Source organism: Rutilus rutilus, assembly GCF_951802725.1.
Source record: "Rutilus rutilus genome assembly, chromosome: 2".
NCBI lineage: Eukaryota > Metazoa > Chordata > Actinopteri > Cypriniformes > Leuciscidae > Rutilus > Rutilus rutilus.
In genome coordinates, this window is record NC_140210.1 from 61,442,106 (window position 1) to 61,463,217 (window position 21,112).

A 21,112-nucleotide genomic window follows, 5' to 3' on the forward strand; every position below is an offset into this window, starting at 1 on the left:
GATATGGATTCCCTACTAAACTCCACCACGATCAAGGGAGGGAATTTGAAAACAAGTTGTTTGAGCACATGGAGGAAATCTGTGATATCCAACACTCCCGCACGACTCCATACCACCCGGCTGGAAACGGACAGGTGGAAAGATTTAACAGAACGTTGCTGTCAATGCTAAGATCTCTGCCGAGTCAAGCCAAGGCCGATTGGAAGAGCTCTCTAAACAAGGTTGTCCATGCGTATAACTGTACGCGAAGTGAAGTGACAGGTTATGCCCCATACTACCTTCTGTATGGCAGACACCCGAGGCTGCCCATCGATGTAATGTTTGGCCTGAAGCCAAGGGAGAGTGGAGTGTCGCATAGTGATTATGCTGCCAAGTGGAGAAATCGCATGAAAGAGGCATATGAATTGGCATCAAGGACAGTTCAGAAAGAACAGAGGAGAGCAAAACAAGGCTACGACAAGAAGATATATGGAGCAGATCTCCAGCCAGGAAACAGAGTTTTGGTGAGAAATCGGGGAGAAAGAGGTGGTCCGGGGAAACTCCGGTCGTACTGGGAGGATCGAGTGCATGTTGTGACGGAAAGGAAGTATGCAGACGGCCCAGTCTACGTGGTTAAGCCAGAACGTGGCCCAGGGGAAGCGAGGGTCCTACACCGAAACTTTTTGCTGCCTTGCGACTTCCTACCTGTTGACTATGTCCAGCAGAACAGGAATATAACGCAATCAAGGGGGAAAGTGACAGTGGCAAAGGGGAAAAAGGACACACATCACATGGACGCTGAGACGGAAGAGGATTCTGAGGACGAGGATGATTGGAGAGGCTTGACGGCAGTGCCGACAAAACAACATGCAGAGAGGAAACGCCGACCAAGAATTGAGGAGGATGAGTTCCAATTAAGGGCAACAGAAGGAGAAGTGGACCAAGAGCCAGAATGCGAGCATGTACTGCCCATGGAAATGTGTGAGGAAGAGGACAGAAACTCAGAGAAGTCTGCAGATGAATTGGAAGATGAAAATGAGATGGTAGAAGGGAGACAGGAGACATCATCCGATGAGGCAGATGACGTCAGCCCAGCTGCAACTCACCTGCCACAAAGAAAGTATCCTTTCAGACAAATACATCCACCAAAAACACTGACATATGATACATTAGGCACGCCTTCTATTACACACAGAGTAATTTGATTTCATAGTTACTATACAAGTTAGTAAAAACACAGTTCATAAGTTCATAATTAAGAAGAAGTTAATGGGATTATGTTTTAGTTAATACACATAAAGTACCAGTAAACAGACATTGGCACATAGTTTGCTAAAATATGATGATACAGTCAAAATAGCATATGTGGGTCTGTGTATAGAGCATGGAATATGTTAATGGTTGCGACCTTTCAGCACTTGATGCGTGGCCCGTCGTATGACGGAGCAATGTTTCAGATATCATGTGGCCAGTGGTGTCTACGTCAGCAGATGACATGAAATGGGAGATAGATGTCACGCAAAGACAGTTTCAAGACTACTTAGCATCAAGTATAGAGACTGACTCCCTTATGTACTTCTTTGCTCTTGTGTTGAAAACAGAGACTCTGGGAACTATGGAATGCTGAGACAGCATTCATTTTTGGAGGGGAGAGTGTGGGGCTCATAATAACATTCCCTGTAATGCTACTGTTAATGTTTAGAGAGAGAGAGTACCCCCCTATATGTCTTTATTTAATTTTTATTGTTCACTTAGTTCATATGTATTCTAAATTCTTGATGGGGTTAATACTGGAAATATGTTTAAGTCAATGTTTGTGCAGACGCATAATCTCTGCTTGGTTTATATTGAGTGATGCTCAAGCAGGCATGTTATAGCGATCCTACAGGAGAGGGGGCGCCCACGGAAGAGAGGTGCGGGCGTGAACTAGACACAGAGGAAGAGAGTTTTTAGTAGTGTTGTGAACGCGCGCAGAGTTTCGGTAGACTGTGAATAAATGCTGAGTTAATGTAAGCAGTGAACAAGATTAAACGAACCCATCAAATTATGCACGTCTTGGAATCCATTCATTTCGACACGATCTCCACGGTAACAGCAGCTTTCTGGTTGGTGGATGAGGTTCACGTGATGTGTCGTTTGAAATTTCTCCCGTCCCGCTGAAGGGTGAAGAAGACGTCTGACAACCGAACCGCTGTTCAGGTAAGTGAAGCTATTTTGTGCACGACCCTATTTTTTTTTACAGTCTATATATTGTGTACGACCTAACATTAGATGTAATACATTACAGCCTACAGTACCAGTCAAAAGTTTGGAAACATTACTATTTTTAATGTTTTTGCAAGAAGTCTCTTATGCTCATCAAGCCTGCAGTTAAAAAAAAAAGAAAAGAAAAAAAAAAAACCGTCACATTATGAAATATTATTACAATTTAAAATAATGGTTCTCTTTTTTAATATATTTTAAAATGTAATTTATTTTTGTGATGCAAAGCTGAATTTTCATCAGCAAGTACTCCAGTCTTTGGTGTATTATGATCCTTCAGAAATCATTCTAATATGCTGATTTGATACTCAGTTATTATCAATGATGGAAACAGTTGTGCTGTTTGATATATTTTTTTGGAATACTATTTTCAGGATTCATTGATGAGTAAAACGTTAACAGCATTTATTCATAAAAACAGCATTTATTCAAAATAAAAACATTTCTAACAATATAAATCGTTACCATCACCTTTTATCAATTTAACGCATCCTTGTTTAACGCATCGCAGTACTAATTTCTTTAAAAAAAAAAAGTTATTGTTCCCAAACTTTTGAACGGTAGTGTATATTGTTACAAAAGATTTCTATTCTAAATAAATACAGTTCTTTTTATTCATCAAATAATCCTGAAAAAAGTATCTCAGGTTATAAAAAAAATATTAAGCAGCACAACTGTTTCCAACATTGATCATAAATCAGCATATTAGAATGATTTCTGAAGGATCATAAGACACCAAAGACTGGAGTACTTGCTGATGAAAATTCAGCTTTGCATCACAAAAATAAATTACATTTTAAAGTATATTAAAAAAGAGAACCATTATTTTAAATTGTAATAATATTTCATAATATTACTTTTTTTTTTTTTTTAACTGCAGGCTTGATGAGCATAAGAGACTTCTTTCAAAAACATTAAAAATAGTAATGTTTCCAAACTTTTGACTGGTACTGTACATACAGCAGATATGCAACCACATGGGTTCTCTTTTGCACTCATGCCGAAACAGATCAAGCCTGTGATGTGTTTACAGCTCTCTTATTTTTTTTTTTGTATTTTTATTTAACCTTAACCTCGATTAAAAATCGACCGTGGCGGGTACGAAGGTTATTTTGGCAGGTTATGTAATGGCAATCTTTAAAAAATAGAAGAACATCTCTTTTTTGGAGCTTTTTTAAATACCTGAATTCAAACTCGGATGTCACTTTGTTCTTTATTGAAGTGCACTTTTGCCTATATGGTAACGTTAGCTGATTCACTGCCCTGAACTTGAGAACGCGAGTACTGACTGACGCGACCGGGGTGCTATTGACCGGCCTGCGGGTCATTCAATAGTGATCTGGGCCGACACTATGTTAGATTTGCAACTAAAGTAGTGTTCACAAATTCTAGCTGTTTTTTTTTTTTTTTTTTGGCTTGTGCATTACTACAATGAGTAAACTACTGTCTAAGATAGACCAGAACATTTTGAAATTAAATGCACTTTGAGGTGATAATAAGATGTTAAGCTTTGAATGTACTAAAAAAATAGAAAATAATAATAATTTATTATTATTGGCTTGTGCCTATTGTTAAATAAACAAATTTTGAGAATTGAATTTTCTTGTGCCTTATTTGTTCACATGGTTTGGGTAAGATTAGGCTGGGTTATGGCTCAGTTTTGGGGTTTCTGGTTAAAGGGTGGTGTCGATATGGTTAACTTATGGCTGAGAATTGGTACCAATAATAATACCTGTTTTGGCCCAGTTCAGGGCCAGTTAAAGGTGACTAACTGGCTGAGATTCGGGCCAGTTATGGCCCATGTGAGACCCTTGTCTTTAATCCAGTTCTGGGCCACTTCAGGGCCGTCATTCTTTGCGGTACTTGGACCGAGGGAAAAGTGATTGTGTGGCCCGGAGCTGGGCCAGAAAAAATTTGCTATGTGGGTATGTCTATAGTCAAGCAATGCAGTTATATGTAGTACAGCATTTGATGTTGATCTCTCAAAGGACTATTAGCTATATCTATATTAGACTATCGGCTCCTGCTGATGAAGTATGGTAAGTGAAGGTCATACTTTTTTCTGTATTTCTCACATTTCTATATTCCCGCATTTTTTGCTATTTCTGATGTGTAGGATAAATGAATTCAGAATGTTTGCTTTGACTCGCTGCAAAATACAGTCACTATCTGGTGTAGAAACTCTTCAATCCGCCTCAGGGTTTTCATGTAACCGGGTCAGGTGAGCTCAGGAGCAGGTAGAACAGGTATTACAACTCTCTCATTCAGGAAACAGATTGTCGAAAACAAGTTAAAACTTCCTGGATGAGAAGACGCCATTTCGGAAACTCTCACAAATGACACACTTTACGGTCAGTTATTTACTTATATAAGCTGTTATATACCTCTAGGTTTGATATGGATGACACATCCGCATTTTGAGTCTGGATAGTGTAAATGGTTGTTTCCATGAATCATCTTAAATCCGCGAGTCTCCAGGTAATGCTGGTATTACAGCAGAGTTTTATAAGGCGTTCTCTGAACCCTTCAGTTTATTATTGTGAGAACATCTCTTCTCCTAGATTAACACAGGCGGGATTACTCTGATCATAAAACACAACAAGGATCCGCTTCTTATTGAAAACTGGTGTCCAATCTGTTACTGAACACTGATGACCAGATTCTAGCTCAGAGTTTTGCCCAGAGATTACAGAGAGTTATGAGCTATCTTATAATGAATCTCAGTCTGGCTTTATAAAAATAAGCACATTTATAATAATATCAGATTCATTTTAGACATCGTTGACTCTTCTGATCTGATTTCAGAGCAAAGTTTTATCTTTTTTTTATTTTTTTTATTTTTTTTATTCTACAAGGCATTTGACATTGTCTTTCAACATTTGGTTTAAAGTGATTTGTTTTTTAATATACTGTGATAAGGACACTTTGTGCTTTGTGCACAGGACACAAGTTTAGTTTTAGTTTGTTGTCCAGATTCAATCTTCAGAGGGGAATCAGTCAGAGCCGATCAATCTTTTCCTCCGGATCACATTATATTAATATATTTTTCTAAATGAAAACTAAATGAAGAAGAAGAAAAAGAGAGATTGGCGGGGTTTATTTGTTGTTGACCTGAGGCCTCTGCGTATGCGCAATCTGAGGAAACACATTTGAGCAGAAACTGAAAGCAAAGAAGATCCTTAGGAAATGTAAATTCCCCTTCAGAAGTTTTAAAACAGACATAAATATAACATCACGGTAAGTTCATTTATCTGCTTCTGATATCATGTTATATTATTATACAATGTTTTCGCATTCGCATCGCTATCATATTAAACTTAATCTTCAAATATTAACTTTATGGAGTTGTGACATAAAAGTGAACAGGTTCATCTTCAGGATTATAATGATATCAAGCTCTATGGATTCTGCTTTTAGTTTAGATTAATTTACAGATTCTTTGCAATCTGAAATATATAAATGTAGCATGTAAACATTTAAAGTACTAAACACTTCCACGCTTCTGTAGGCGTCGATTCACAGACGATCAGCTTTAATGAGAAGATCTTTTATGACAAACATGTATTTTTAATGGCTATAAAAATGCCTATCAAAGTAGCTGGGTTGTGTTATTTAAAAGATAAATATAAATAATATTATATATATATATATATATATATATATATATAACATATAACAAGATAAATAATAAAAGGCATATCTGATAATGTGATGCAAAATAAAACAATTCTAATAAATTTCATTGGACCCTAATAGCCCTTTTTGAGTCATTTCACAAGTTGTGAGTGTTGGAAACATGATGACAGTCAAATTTGGGTTGTTGTGATTCATTGTTTTTTTTTTTTTGTATCTGATTGTTAAACTGTATCACTTGAATACATTGAAACTCATTATTGTGGAGGGAGAGCAACTATTAATCATTAGAAAAGTGTAAAAGGATCCATGTCTGTCACTACATTTCCCATCATCCTCTTTGGCCCTCTCCTGCATGCTCTTCCCAAACACAGTGATCGCTTTCAGCTGCACATCATCTCCTCATCACAGTCAGCATAAAAGCACTCACCTTACACAGTCACTTTGTCTGGTCTTGTTTGAGTAAAGACACACTTCCCTGTCTCTCTTAATGTTCAACGATTGATGTTTAAGTGTGATCGTCTACCGTCCTGTGTATCCAGAGTCTCCTTCATTGTCCTGGTTCCAGTCATCATCCAGCTACTTACCTCTCTCTGTTCCATTGTGTGTACTCCAGCGATCTCTCACTACAGCATCTAGTGATGATGAAATTAAGCTTTGTGAAGCACTGGGGCTTTCCCCCTCGATTGTATCATAAAATGGTTCATTACTCAAAGCTTTTCAACAAGTTGCACAGTTATGCACACTAACTACATCTTGTGGTCAAAAGGTGGAAAAGCTGACTTTCTCTGTCCCAGAAGACCGTTTTTTTTTTCAGGTTTTTTTTTTTTTTTCATTTAATAAATCACTTTGTGCTCTGTAAACCACAAAGCAATACAATTAATCCTCATAATTTATGTGTTAGGCAGAGGTGGACAGAGTACACAGCTTCATTACTTGAGTAAAAGTACAGATAACCCTTGCTAAATTTTACTCAAGTACAAGTAAAAGTACTACAGTCAGATGTCTACTTAAGTAAAAGTACTGAAGTACTTGTTTTTAAAAGTACTTGAGTATCAAGAGTACAAGAGTACATTATCTAAATATTGCATTACTACTGCCACAGTGCTTACATTGGTAAACACAGCAAACACTTGAAGCGAAAACTATCATTAACTTGTTCAGAAAATTGAAATAGTCTGGCGAGGTGGGGCCACGGGTTGGCACATTCCCGGGACGGACCTGCTGCGTCTTCATCCATTGTTTCGTCTCTTATCTAAATCTGACCATGGAGTTGACTTTGGCGGAAAGCTGAAGGTGATTGCTGATAGGCTGTCCCAATCAGTGGCAACTGCACAATCCAATCACGTTTGAGAGGGAAACAACAAATTGAGGGTTTCCGAGATTTTTCTTTTTTCCTTTTTTTTTTTTTTTAGAAGAAGTAACGGGTACTCACGGTTATGGATAGAAATGTAGTGGAGTAAAGAGTACAATATTTGCCTCTCAAATGTACTTGAGTAAAGTCATGAGTACTCCCAAAAAATGATACTCGGGTAAAGTACAGATCCCTCAAAATTGTACTTAAGTACTGTACTCAAGTAAATGTACTCCGTTACTGTCCGGCTCTGGTGTTAGTGTTGATGTTGTTCTTATAGAATTTATGAACAAACAACTGTATGAATTAATTTATGAAAAAAAAAAGAAAAAAAAATAGGACTAATACACTTGTACAGAGACCATTCTTATGAATCTGCTTTGATCTACAAATGCAGCCTTATTCACCTAAACTTTAGCCAGAAATCTCTAGAATGTCATTGTGTGTGTAGTATTGAGATTTGATTTTACTGTACTGGAATAATCTAAATGTTCTGTATGATTTGTTCTGTTTTTCCATGCGCAGTTTCTGAAGTCAGTTTCTCATTATGGAGAAAAGAGTGAAGAGGAAGAGATCTTCATCTCCAGATCCCAGCTGTGTGTCTGTGAAGAGTGGCAGATCAATGACTCCTCCTCCTTTATTCAGTGATGAAGCAGTGACCTCTGACCCCAGTGATGAACCGGTGACCTCTGACCTCATTGATAAAATAGTGACCTCTGACCCCAGTGATGAACCAGTGACCTCTGACCTCAGTCATAAAGCAGTGACCTCTGACCTCAGTGATGAAGCAGTGACCTCTGACCCCAGTGATAAAGCAGTGACCTTTGACCTCAGGTGAGTGTAAACCTTTGACCTGTAGTGGTGAATTAACTGTTTTTTGTCGGGCTTCACGCATCTGGTGCCCATAGTCCATAAGATGCGTGAAGCCCGACTCCGCTGGTATGGCCATGTCATCAGAAGTGGCGATGAGACAGTGGCGAAAACGGCTTATAATCTATCACCACCCGGGCGACGACCGCGTGGCCGGCCAAAGAAGCGGTGGCACGATCGTCTGGCGGAGGATATGCGCGCAGTAAATATCACCACTGATGATGCCCTGGACCGAGCCAAGTGGCGAAAAGCATGCAAACAAGCGGACCCTATACAAATATGGGATACACGCTAGGACAGAGAGGTGAATTAACTGTTTTATAGGAGTCACGAACACACTGAATTCACACAGAGAGATGAGATTTGCAATAGGGCTGCAACTAACGATTATTTTGATAATGGAATAATTATGACCGCCGCTAGCGTAGCTAGCGAAAGCGGTCATATAGGGATTGTCAAAGTTTTTTTTTTTTTTTTTTTTTTTTTTTTTTCACCTTACTGAATTTTTCGTCAACGATACCAGGGACACCGAAGCACCGGGGAACATGAAATTTGGTGGGCATGTAGCCCCACTAGACTTCTAAGGAAAAATTTCGTTTGGTCCCCGGGGGCCACTTCCCCCCCCGCGCTGGGGCCCCCGTAAATTTTTCGTCAACGATACCAGGGACACCGAAGCACCGGGGAACATGAAATTTGGTGGGCATGTAGCCCCACTAGACTTCTAAGGAAAAATTTCGTTTGGTCCCCGGGGGCCACTCCCCCCCCGCGCTGGGCCCCCCCAAACCCCAAAAAATGCAGTTTTTCCTAAATAACTACCTGAACCGTGGCACCGAGGATGAAGAAATTTTTATGGTATGTTGGTCTACTAGACTTTTACGGAAAAATTTTGTTTGGTCCCCGGGGGCCACTTCCCCCCCCGCGCTGGGGCCCCCGTAAATTTTTCGTCAACGATACCAGGGACACCGAAACACCGGGGAACATGAAATTTGGTGGGCATGTAGCCCCACTAGACTTCTAAGGAAAAATTTTGTTTGGTCCCCGGGGGCCACTCCCCCCCCCGCGCTGGGCCCCCCCAAACCCAAAAAAATGCAGTTTTTCCTAAATAACTACCTGAACCGTGGCACCGAGGATGAAGAAATTTTTATGGTATATTCGTCTACTAGACTTTTACGGAAAAATTTCGTTTGGTCCCCAGGGGCCACTCGCCCCCCCCCGTGCTGCTGCCCCCGTAAATTTTTCGTCAACGATACCAGGGACACCGAAGCACGGGGGAACATGAAATTTGGTGGCCATGTAGCCCCACTAGACTTCTACGGAAAAATTTCGTTTGGTCCCCGGGGGCCACTCCCCCCCCCGCGCTGGGCCCCCCCAAAACCAAAAAAATGCAGTTTTTCCTAAATAACTACCTGAACCGTGGCACCGAGGATGAAGAAATTTTTATGGTATGTTGGTCTACTAGACTTTTACGGAAAAATTTCGTTTGGTCCCCGGGGGCCACTTCCCCCCCCGCGCTGGGGCCCCCGTAAATTTTTCGTCAACGATACCAGGGACACCGAAGCACCGGGGAACATGAAATTTGGTGGGCATGTAGCCCCACTAGACTTCTACGGAAAAATTTCGTTTGGTCCCCGGGGGCCACTCCCCCCCCGCGCTGGGCCCCCCCAAACCCAAAAAAATTCAGTTTTTCCTAAATAACTACCTGAACCGTGGCACCGAGGATGAAAAAAATTTTATGGTATGTTGGTCTACTAGACTTTTACGGAAAAATTTCGTTTGGTCCCCGGGGGCCACTTCCCCCCCCGCGCTGGGGCCCCCTTAAATTTTTCGTCAACGATACCAGGGACACCGAAACACCGGGGAACATGAAATTTGGTGGGCATGTAGCCCCACTAGACTTCTAAGGAAAAATTTTGTTTGGTCCCCGGGGGCCACTCCCCCCCGCGCTGGGCCCCCCCAAACCCAAAAAAATGCAGTTTTTCCTAAATAACTACCTGAACCGTGGCACCGAGGATGAAGAAATGTTTATGGTATATTCGTCTACTAGACTTTTACGGAAAAATTTCGTTTGGTCCCCGGGGGCCACTCGCCCCCCCCGTGCTGGGGCCCCCGTAAATTTTTCGTCAACGATACCAGGGACACCGAAGCACCGGGGAACATGAAATTTGGTGGGCATGTAGCCCCACTAGACTTCTACGGAAAAATTTCGTTTGGTCCCCGGGGGCCACTCCCCCCCCCCGCGCTGGGCCCCCCCAAAACCAAAAAAATGCAGTTTTTCCTAAATAACTACCTGAACCGTGGCACCGAGGATGAAGAAATTTTTATGGTATGTTGGTCTACTAGACTTTTACGGAAAAATTTCGTTTGGTCCCCGGGGGCCACTTCCCCCCCCGCGCTGGGGCCCCCGTAAATTTTTCGTCAACGATACCAGGGACACCGAAACACCGGGGAACATGAAATTTGGTGGGCATGTAGCCCCACTAGACTTCTACGGAAAAATTTCGTTTGGTCCCCGGGGGCCACTCCCCCCCCCCGCGCTGGGCCCCCCCAAACCCCAAAAAATGTTTTTCCTAAATAACTACCTGAACCGTGGCACCGAGGATGAAGAAATTTTTATGGTATGTTGCTCTTAAGGGCCCACATCAACCTAGCCCATAATCACTCATTTGTGATTTGCGCCCCTCCCATAAAAAATGAAAATGCAATATTATTCTGCTTTAATTGCCCCTATCTTCAGTGGAGATGTTCAGAACTGCACCATATTTCATGTGTATGATTAACTTGATTAATCATAAATATTCAAAATTAAAAATTATGATAAACATAAACAAAAGCATGAGGAAGGCTATGAGAAACACACATTCACTCTGAACACAGTAATTATATTGCATTAATAAGTTATTCCAATAGTATCCCTGCTTTCATAAAAATATGATTACTTGTCTTACATGTAGAACTTTAAATCTACACTTAATTTATAATATGAAATATTTTAGCAAAATGTATATTTTATTCAGATAATAGTTTATTCAAAATGCATGTTTATTTACATCTGCACTTGTTCATGTTGTCGGTTTATGCAAAATGGAAATGTGCTAATGTTGGAAATCCTTTCTAACGTTTACAGATAAAGATGTAAGTTATTCACTGAGAAAAACACGTCTCTAAGGTAATAAACAGCACACACATCTGTCAGAGGACAACAGTGCTAGCCGCGGTAAACGCTTATGCTTTTGTTTCAAGAGCTTAAAAACATAAAACTTTCTTATGTTTCAGACAACTTGAGTCCTGCACCTTTCCCACAGAAGATCTCTCTGTGTCCTCCGCTAATTTCCATATGCGTTTTATCCACAGCTATTCACTGATGTAAAACGATGAGACTGGCTGATGGTTTCTGTGCACAGTGTACAGATGCGACTAATCCATAATCAAATTCATCATCAATTATTTTCATTATCTATTATTATTCATTTTATCAATTAGTTATTGCAGCCCTAATTAAATAAATGAAACGGCAGACAGGAAGAATTATTTCTTTGTGTTTCTCAGGATCTGGAGTCGGAGAGCTGTGCAATGCAGAAAGTGTTGAACTGAAGCTGAAATTAAACGCATTATTTGTACAGAAAATGCAAGATTGACAAGATTGTGTAGATTTAGATTTTTATTTTCATGTTCTTAAATCTGTGTAATCTTTTGTTTTTTTTCAGCAGAGTTTATGGAGATGATCAGACTGGAGACCAGGATTCCCCTCAACCAGTGAATGATGAACTACAGAGAGTCAAACACAGACACAAAGCCAGCATGAAGAACAAGTATGAGAGATTATTTGAGGGACTGAAACTCCAAGAGAATGAAACCCTCCTGAACAGGATCTACACACAGCTCTACATCATAGAGGGAGAGAGAGAAGGAGTGAATGAAGAACATGAGGTTTTACAGATGGAGAAAACAGCCAGAACACAACACTCACAAGACACTCCAATCTACTGCAATGACATCTTTAAAGCCTCTCCTGAACCAGGACGCCAGGAGAAAGAGCAGATCAAGACTGTTCTCACTAAAGGCATCGCTGGAATCGGGAAAACCGTCTCTGTGCAGAAGTTCATTCTGGACTGGGCCGAGGGAAAAGCCAATCAGGATGTAGATTTCATGTTTGTGCTTCCATTTCGAGAGCTGAACTTGATCCGAGATCATCAGTACAGTCTTCACAGACTTCTGCTGGACTTTCATCCTGAACTTCAAGATCTGGACTCAAAGATTTATGAGGAGTGTAAAGTTGTGTTCATCTTTGATGGTCTGGATGAAAGCAGAATCACACTGATGTTTTCAGACGCTCAGGAAGTTTCTGATGTGACTGAGACTTCATCAGTGGGTGTGTTGATGTCAAAGCTCATGAAGGGAGATCTGCTTCCCTCGGCTCTCATCTGGATCACCTCCAGACCAGCAGCAGCCAATCAGATCCCCTCCAAATACATCCACCGTCTGACAGAGATTCAGGGATTCAATGAGCCTCAGAAGGAGGAATATTTCAGGAAGAGAATCAGTGACGAGCATCAAGCCAGCAGAATCATCTCACACATCAGAAGAGCAAGAAGCCTCCACATCATGTGCCACATACCCGTCTTCTGCTGGATCTCCTCCACTGTGCTTCAGAAGCTCCTGGAAGAAGATCTGAGTGCAGAAATCCCTCAAACTCTGACTGAAATGTACATCCACTTCCTGCTGATTCAGATCAACATGAGGAATCAGAAGTATGAAGAGAGAGATCCAGAGAAACTCCTGCAGTCCAACAGAGAAGTGATTGTGAAACTTGCTGAAGTGGCTTTCCATCAGCTGATGAAGGGCAATGTGATGTTCTATGAAGAGGACCTGATTGAGAGCGGCACAGACATCACTGACGCCTCAGTGCATTCTGGGATTTGCACTGAGATCTTTAAGCAGGAATCTGTGATTCATCAGAGGAAAGTCTACAGCTTCATTCATCTGAGCGTTCAGGAGTTTCTCGCTGCTTTCTATGTGTTTTACTGCTATTTAATGAAGAACAAGGAACCACTGCAGCTTCTGGGTGTATTCAGGTCTAATGAAGTCTCTCTGTATGATCTACTAAGATCAGCAGTAGATAAAGCCCTCAAGAGTGCGAATGGACGGCTGGATCTGTTCCTGCGGTTCCTGCTGGGCGTCTCACTGGAGTCCAATCAGAGACTCTTACAGGATCTACTGACACACACAGAGAACAGCTCAGAGAGCATCAGGAGAACCACACAGGACATTAAAGAGAAGATCAAAGATGCATATGATATGTATCGTCTCTCAGCTGATCAATCCATCAGTCTGTTCCTCTGTCTGCTGGAAGTGAAAGATCAGACTCTGTCCAGAGAGATTCAGGAGTTTGTGAAATCAGACAAACACTCAGAGGAGTTTCTCTCTCCGTCTCACTGCTCAACAATCTCCTACATGCTTCAGATCTCAGAGGAGGTGCTGGATGAGCTGAACCTCAAGAAATACAACACATCAGCTGAGGGGAGAAGAATACTGGTACAAGCTGTGATCAACTGCAGAAAAGCTCTGTGAGTGTTTAATCATTAATAGCTAAAGAATCCTTTTTAACCCTCTGAGGTCTGAGCTGTTTTCTGGGCCCTGGAGGTGTTCTGACATGCTCTGACATTTCTGGTTATTTCTGTTACTTGTGACATTTTCATGGCTAAAGTCTAATTACACTGTATTCAGCACAAACTCTGCTACAATAATATATCAACAGCATGTATGTAAAAGTTTGTAGTTTTGAGATAATGACATTTATGCGTGGTTTGTGAAAATACAAAAAAAAATTCTCACTGAAATAAGGCCATGAAACCCATACTGATTATTTCTTCACAAGACTTCTGAAAATTGTATCACGTAGCCTAGAATATTTGCTCCAAAACAATGTGAAAATCACCCTGACTGCTCATTCAGAGAAGACAATATATTGATTTAAAATTTTTACGACGTGTTTTGTGTTAGAAAGCCTTATGCGGCAGCTCATTAATATGTAAGCTTTTCTCACCTGAGAAAGACAAAGAACCTCCCCAACGGCCCTATTAGGAGCTATCCTAATATAGCTCCTAATAGCCCTGTCATTCTGAGCAACCTTGCACAATACTGTAAATGAGGAGATTTAAAAAAGAATGGCTTTTAAATTGTTTGGATTTATTTACAACACAACATAACCCAAAGATACACAACAAATGCCAAAAAAAAAACACTTCAAAGACAGACCTTTGTGCCATTCCTAAAAACATTGTAGGCTACATACCTTTAATTTCCAAGGTGTTTGATTTTCACTTTACCATGTTCATGTTCCAGAGACTCATGTGAATGTTGAAGTCGGCAGGACTCAGTGGCATCTGGGCCCTGAAAAAAATGAACATACTGATATCAAGAGAAAGGCCTGCACGATTTTGGAAATAAATATTAGATTTTTCTGGTTAAAATTGCTTTTTAAAGTTCACAAAATACACACACACACACACACAAATGTTTCCAACAATATATAATATAATGAACACAAGGTTTGTTGTGCCTTGCAGGCATAAGCTATGCGCAGTGCTGGGTAAAATAATAATAACAATAGATAGCAGTATAAATCTTCCAAAATATTTCAGTAACAACCAAGCTAGAGAAAAATATATTGATTATCATGTTACTTCAAATGTTTCCATTCGTTATGATGATATGAAATGAGATAATAGTAAAAACATGAAGCCGTTTGGTGCGTTTTGCTTTTCAAATGTTCAAATGATACATTCAAACGCGATCGCGCTGCAAACTCTGATACATTCAAACGCGATCGCGCTCAAATATAAAACATTATGGTTACCATACATATCTACGTTTGACCAGATATCCACAAACACAGTAGGCTTAACCCTCTGAGGTCTGAGCTGTTTTCTGGGCCCTGGAGGTGTTCTGACATGCTCTGACATTTCTGGTTATTTCTGTTACTTGTGACATTTTCATGGCTAAAGTCTAATTACACTGTATTCAGCACAAACTCTGCTACAATAATATATCAACAGCATGTATGTAAAAGTTTGTAGTTTTGAGATAATGACATTTATGCGTGGTTTGTGAAAATACAAAAAAAAATTCTCACTGAAATAAGGCCATGAAACCCCTACTGATTATTTCTTCACAAGACTTTTGAAAATTGTATGACGTAGCCTAGAATATTTGCTCCAAAACTATGTGAAAATCACCCTGACTGCTCATTCAGAGAAGACAATATATTGATTTAAAATTTTTACGACGTGTTTTGTGTGAATAAGCCTTATGCGAGAGCTCATTAATATGTATGGCTTTTCTCACCTGAGAAAGACAAAGACACTCCCCTAACGGCCCTATGGGGAGCTATCAGGCCCCTATCATTCTGAGCAACCTTGCACAATACTGTAAATGAGGAGATTTAAAAAAGAATGGGTTTTAGATTGTTTGGATTTATTTACACAACATAATCCAAATAGACACAACAAATGGCAAAAAAGCACTTATTGAAAGACAGAGACCTTTGTGCCATTCCTAAAAACATTGTATACCTTTCATTTCCAAGGTGTTTGATTTTCACTTTACCATGTTCATGTTCCAGAGACTCGTGTGAATGTTGAAGTCGGCAGGACTCAGTGGCATCTGGGCCCTGAAAAAAAAGTGAACATACTGATATCAAGAGAACGGCCTGCACGATTTTGGAAATAAATATTAGATTTTTCTGGTTAAAATTGCTTTTTAAAATTCACAAAATACACACACACACACACAAATGTTTCCAACAATATATAATATAATGAACACCAGGTTTGTTGTGCCTTGTAGGCATAGGCTATGCGCAGTGCTGGGTAAAATAATAATAACAGTAACCATATCAGCCTATAAATCTTCCAAAATATTTCAGTAACAACCAAGCTAGAGAAAAATATATTGATTATCATGTTACTTCAAATGTTTCCATTCGTTATGATATGAAATGAGATAATAGTAAAAACATGAAGCCGTTTGGTGTGTTTTGCTTTTCAAATTTTCAAATGATACATTCAAACGCGATCGCGCTGCAAAATCTGATACATTCAAACGCGATCGCGCTCAAATATAAAACATTATGGTTACCATATACATATCTACGTTTGACCAGATATCCACAAACACAGTAGGCCTAACAGTAAACACGGGTCTAAATATTATAATATTCCCCATATATCTAGCAACAGTTCAACTGCAATGTGACATTTATGCAACAATAACAAACATGTAAGAATTTCGTACCTTAAAATCGCGTTCTTCGCATTCTTGTCTTCAAATCGCGTTCTTCTTCTTCTGAGGTAGCCTAAATCCAATGTAAGCTCAGGCGCGTCTTTCAAACTCGACGAAAAGTGAAGTGAAGTGTTTTGGTGTTTTGTTGTTGAGGTAACGAGCGCTTTCGCGTTCCATGTGGAGATTTGCATGTGAATATCTTTTGCGCGAGTGGGCGTGGCCAAATTAACTGTAATGAGCAAGCGTTTGAGAAGCTGGACATCTTGTTGGTTTTATACAAATTACTTAAACAGAAAATATTTGTTTTCGTTTTGAACCCGATCATTTAAAAGTACACACTTAAATGTTTATAAAGGTGTATGGCTCATAAATGTGTGACAAGTATTCGCTGAGTTTTGTTTCAGTTTATAGACGTGCTCAAGAAAAAAAAGTTCACCGCGACGGAGAGGCAGAACGCACACCCTGTTTATTTTCTTTATTTTACAAAAGCACAATGTTTTGATTTGATTGTAAGTGGACACATACAAAAGTAGAAATATCACAGATTCTTTTTTTATATTTCTTTTTTCTGTATGACCATAAATGACGGAGTAATTTAAGTTTATAGTGCTACAATGTGGAGAAAATCTAGCAAAACGCGCCCGCGCGTTTGCCGACCTCAGAGGGTTAAAGAACCGCTATAAAGCCAATACAATCTCTGTTACCTTAAATTATACCTTTATCTCTGTAAAGCTGCTTTGAAACAATACATTGTTAAAAGCGCTGTATAAATGAAGATGACTTGACTTGACTTGACCCTGTGTTTTTGAAAACATTTATAGACAAAGAATTATTAAACTGCTTAGGTTTTTTTAATCAAAATACTTTTGCTTTGAGATCTAGCTGCTGTCAGATCCTATACAGTTGCTGCTTTATCTTTGCACACGTTTCTTTGCAAACTCTCTCTGAAAAAACTCAAACTTTTTGTTGATGCGAATGTATTTGCCCATGTGACGTCACAAAACCCACAATATTCTAACAAGCCATTTTTGGAGCTTGGTTGAATACATTTTTTTTCTTTTCTTTTTTTCTTTTTCTGAGGACGTTTTAAGCTGTGAAACTTGCCGGATGTTTCGATGGTACAAAGACCTCTTAAGTGTCAAAAGAATTTAGTAATTTGAATACTAAATTAAATGTTAAACTAAATGTCCCCAATTAAGCAAGCCAAAAGCCAATGGCAACAAAGGTGAAAAAAGGCGACAGTGGCAAGAAACCAAAACTCCATCAGGGCCGAATGGAGAAAACAACCTTGGGAGAAACCAGGCTCAGTCGGGGGGCCAGTTCTCCTCTGGCCAGCGAACGAACAGTGTATGATTATGATTCAGGCAGCATTATAGGTCAGAAGTCAGATGGAACTGGATATTATTCTGATTGATCCAATCTAATCTGAGATAAGATTATCTATGAAAGATAATTTACAGTCTGCTGGTCATAATGTTGATGTGTGTTTGTAGATGGTCTGACTGTGTGTGTCTGTAGGTTGTCTGGCTGTATGGTGACAGAGGAAGGCTGTGGTTATGTGTCTTCAGCTCTGAGTTCAAACCCCTCACACCTGAGAGAGCTGGACCTGAGTAACAATGTCCTGCAGGATTCAGGAGTGAAGATTATTTCTGAAGGACTGAAGCGGCCAAACTGTAAGCTGCAGATTCTGAGGTATTTAAGAACATATGAAAGATTATTTACAGTCTGCCGGTCATAATGTTGATGTGTGTTTGTAGATGGTCTGACTGTGTGTGTCTGTAGGTTGTCTGGCTGTATGGTGACAGAGGAAGGCTGTGGTTATGTGTCTTCAGCTCTGAGTTCAAACCCATCACACCTGAGAGAGCTGGACCTGAGTAACAATGCCCTGCAGGATTCAGGAGTGAAGATTATTTCTGAAGGACTGAAGAGCCCACACTGTAAGCTGCAGATTCTGAGGTATTTAAGAATATATAAGAGATTTACCACACCAACACAGAAAAGATACAAAGAGATAGGTGCTAGCTGTTGCAGATTATGTGGGAAAAGGGAATCTAACCATTATCATATTTCTGGGCAGTGTAAAAAATTAACCAAGTTTTAGCGAGGGATTGAATAAAATTTGGCAGCTTTCTTTGAGGTGATGATTCCTTGTAATTGTAAATGTTTACATCTGGCTTACATCATTCTTCTGGCAGCCAGTAAAAAAGTAACTACAAAGAAATGGCTAAAACCAGAGCCACTTACAGTTAATGATTGGATTGACATTTTACACTATATGTATGTGATGGAAAAGATTTACTTTTCCTTAAGAAGCCAGATAGAATACATTTGTTCAATATGGGAAAAAAATATTGATTATATAAAACCAATTCGCACTGACTTTTTTTTTTTTTTTTTTTTAATAATTATAAGTAATAGCTCCCCTTGTTCTTGTGTAAAACACAAAACATCTGTATAAGCTTGAGTATTTAATTTCCATGACTGTTGGTAGACATGATGGGTTATAATGCTGTCTCTGTATTGACGTATATGTTTTTGTTTTATTGTAAAGAAGCATTTCTGCCTTGATAAATGTATATATTTGTCCGCTGAAATTGAAAAAAGAACACATAAGAGATTATTTAAAGTCTGCCAGTCATGTGTGGTTTTGTAGATGATCTGACTGTGTGTGTCTGTAGGTTGTCTGGCTGTATGGTGACAGAGGAAGGCTGTGGTTATTTGTCTTCAGCTCTGAGTTCAAACCCATCACACCTGAGAGAGCTGGACCTGAGCTACAATCACCCAGGAGTCAAGCTGCTCTCTGGCAAACGGATGGATCCAAACTGCTCATTGCAGATACTCAAGTATGTGGGACAAGCAAGCCTTGTTTACACTGCAGTTTACACTTTCTTGCCCCATATCCGATTAATGTGTTTACATTTGACATACTATCTGAAATGTTGCGCATGCTTAAAGGGAGTTCTTGCACAGATGGACAAACGTGAAATATGCTTGATGCTAGCTTTGCGATATACCATATTTTCCGGACTACAAGTCGCACTTTTTTTAATAGTTTGGCTAGTCCGGCTGTGACTTATAGTCAGGTGCGACTTGTATATCAAAATGAATTCGTACTGACTGACATGAACCAAGAGAAAACATTACCGTCTACAGCCGCGAGAGTATAAATGCTGCTCCTGTAGCTTATACCCCTGAAAAACTGTTAACTGAAAACAACTGAAAAACTGAACAAAAGACTGAACACAAACAAAATGCCCTCAAAAAGAAAAAAATCTCCATGTTTTTGGTGCTGATGCGGTGGAGACGCGTTCATGTAACATGTGAGGGTGGCACTGCCAATGAAGCTCCTAAAAGCTGTCACAAAGAACCAGCAAAAGTAATGATTATGAATATGTCAAATATAGCAAGGAGACATTTTAATTGTTTATTAATAAACAAGTGTTTTGATACTGTTGATGATACTGACTCCTGATCTTCGCAGTAGTGAACGCGCCAGAGAGAAATACACATTTCATACAGATTACATAAGCAGAGAGCAGAGCAGTCTTTTTTCTTTCGTTTTGAATTGTTCTGTTTAAAAGTAGACATTTCAAGCTTTCTATATATGTCTCAGGTCTGTGAGGCAAGTAGGCCAATGTATATGCTGAGTTTCGGTTCATTTATGAGATGAGCTCCAGTTCACGAGCCGGCGCCTCCGTGTCGGGATTATCTATTGTCTACTATATTCTATACTATATACTTCTTATTTATTAAATCCAGGCAATTGGTTGATGAAACAGATTAAAATTAAGATACAATTAAAACAAAACGAAATTAAATTTAAAGACAGGCTTTGTGCTTTCTGTTTGAGGTCTCTGTGAACGTTTCAAAGCAGTCTTTTAGTGCCGCTTTCAGAGCTGTCCCGTCCGTAACACTGGTTTTTCCTCAATGCGGACACAAAAATGTTTTATTTTATTTTTTATTTTCTGTGGAGAGAGTCAACCCTTCTTAATCCGGTGGGTAGTATTACTTTTGGTTTGCACAGTGTATTTCACAGAATTACTAAAAAATATTTTGCCACCTAAAAGTTAAAGATTTTTTTGTGTCCGTAACACGTGTGTATTTTCCTCATATTAAATATAAAACACATGTAGAGATATTTTCTAATGTCCCTTTATTAAGGGAATATGGATATATAAACAGACGTTTCAATATATTGGTATTAAATGCATTTTCTGAGAATTTATATTTCAAGTTTTGACTGCAAATGTCACGTCAACAACGCTGGAATTGCCCAATTTTAAAGAATTTATCCTCAACTAGTTTTGTGGTGTAGGTCTACATATTTTATAATGTTAACTTAAAATAATACTATTAGTAATTTAAAGATGTGGTAGCATTGGATCTGGACGGGTAGGATAACTCTGGGAGTGGAAGGGGTGTCTCTCTCTGCCTTCTCACACCGCAACACAAGTTTGTGGATCTGTGTGTCGCAATTTCGGTTTCATATCGCATATCGTTACAGCCCTAGTTAATGTGTTACGTTAACATACCGGACACCTCTTCAGCCTGTTGTTCTGTGCGCTATTGTGTAGTTGAATACCTTGCCTTTCCAGATTAAATGTCTGTTCTTGGTCTTGGATTTTGTGAAATAAATGTCTAAATAAATGTGCCTTATAGTCCAGTGCGACTTATATATGTATTTTTCCTCTTCATGATTCATTTTTTCACTGATGCGACTTATACTCCGGAGCG

General features: G+C 39.5%; 1 protein-coding gene across 1 annotated transcript in view; it reads left to right on the plus strand.

The window, feature by feature from the left end:
* The first annotated feature begins 1,902 nt into the window (after nucleotides 1–1,902).
* The window catches only part of LOC311286237 (NACHT, LRR and PYD domains-containing protein 1 homolog), a 76,987-nt gene continuing 57,777 nt past the window's right edge, over nucleotides 1,903–21,112 (plus strand). Inside the window, exons 1-6 of the mRNA XM_084402355.1 lie at nucleotides 1,903–2,178; nucleotides 7,754–8,062; nucleotides 11,803–13,662; nucleotides 17,897–18,070; nucleotides 18,161–18,334; nucleotides 19,057–19,221. Of these exons, the coding sequence (XP_084258481.1) occupies nucleotides 7,776–8,062; nucleotides 11,803–13,662; nucleotides 17,897–18,070; nucleotides 18,161–18,334; nucleotides 19,057–19,221 (2,660 nt within the window). The 5' untranslated portion in view covers nucleotides 1,903–2,178; nucleotides 7,754–7,775. The remainder of the gene's footprint in view (nucleotides 2,179–7,753; nucleotides 8,063–11,802; nucleotides 13,663–17,896; nucleotides 18,071–18,160; nucleotides 18,335–19,056; nucleotides 19,222–21,112) is intronic.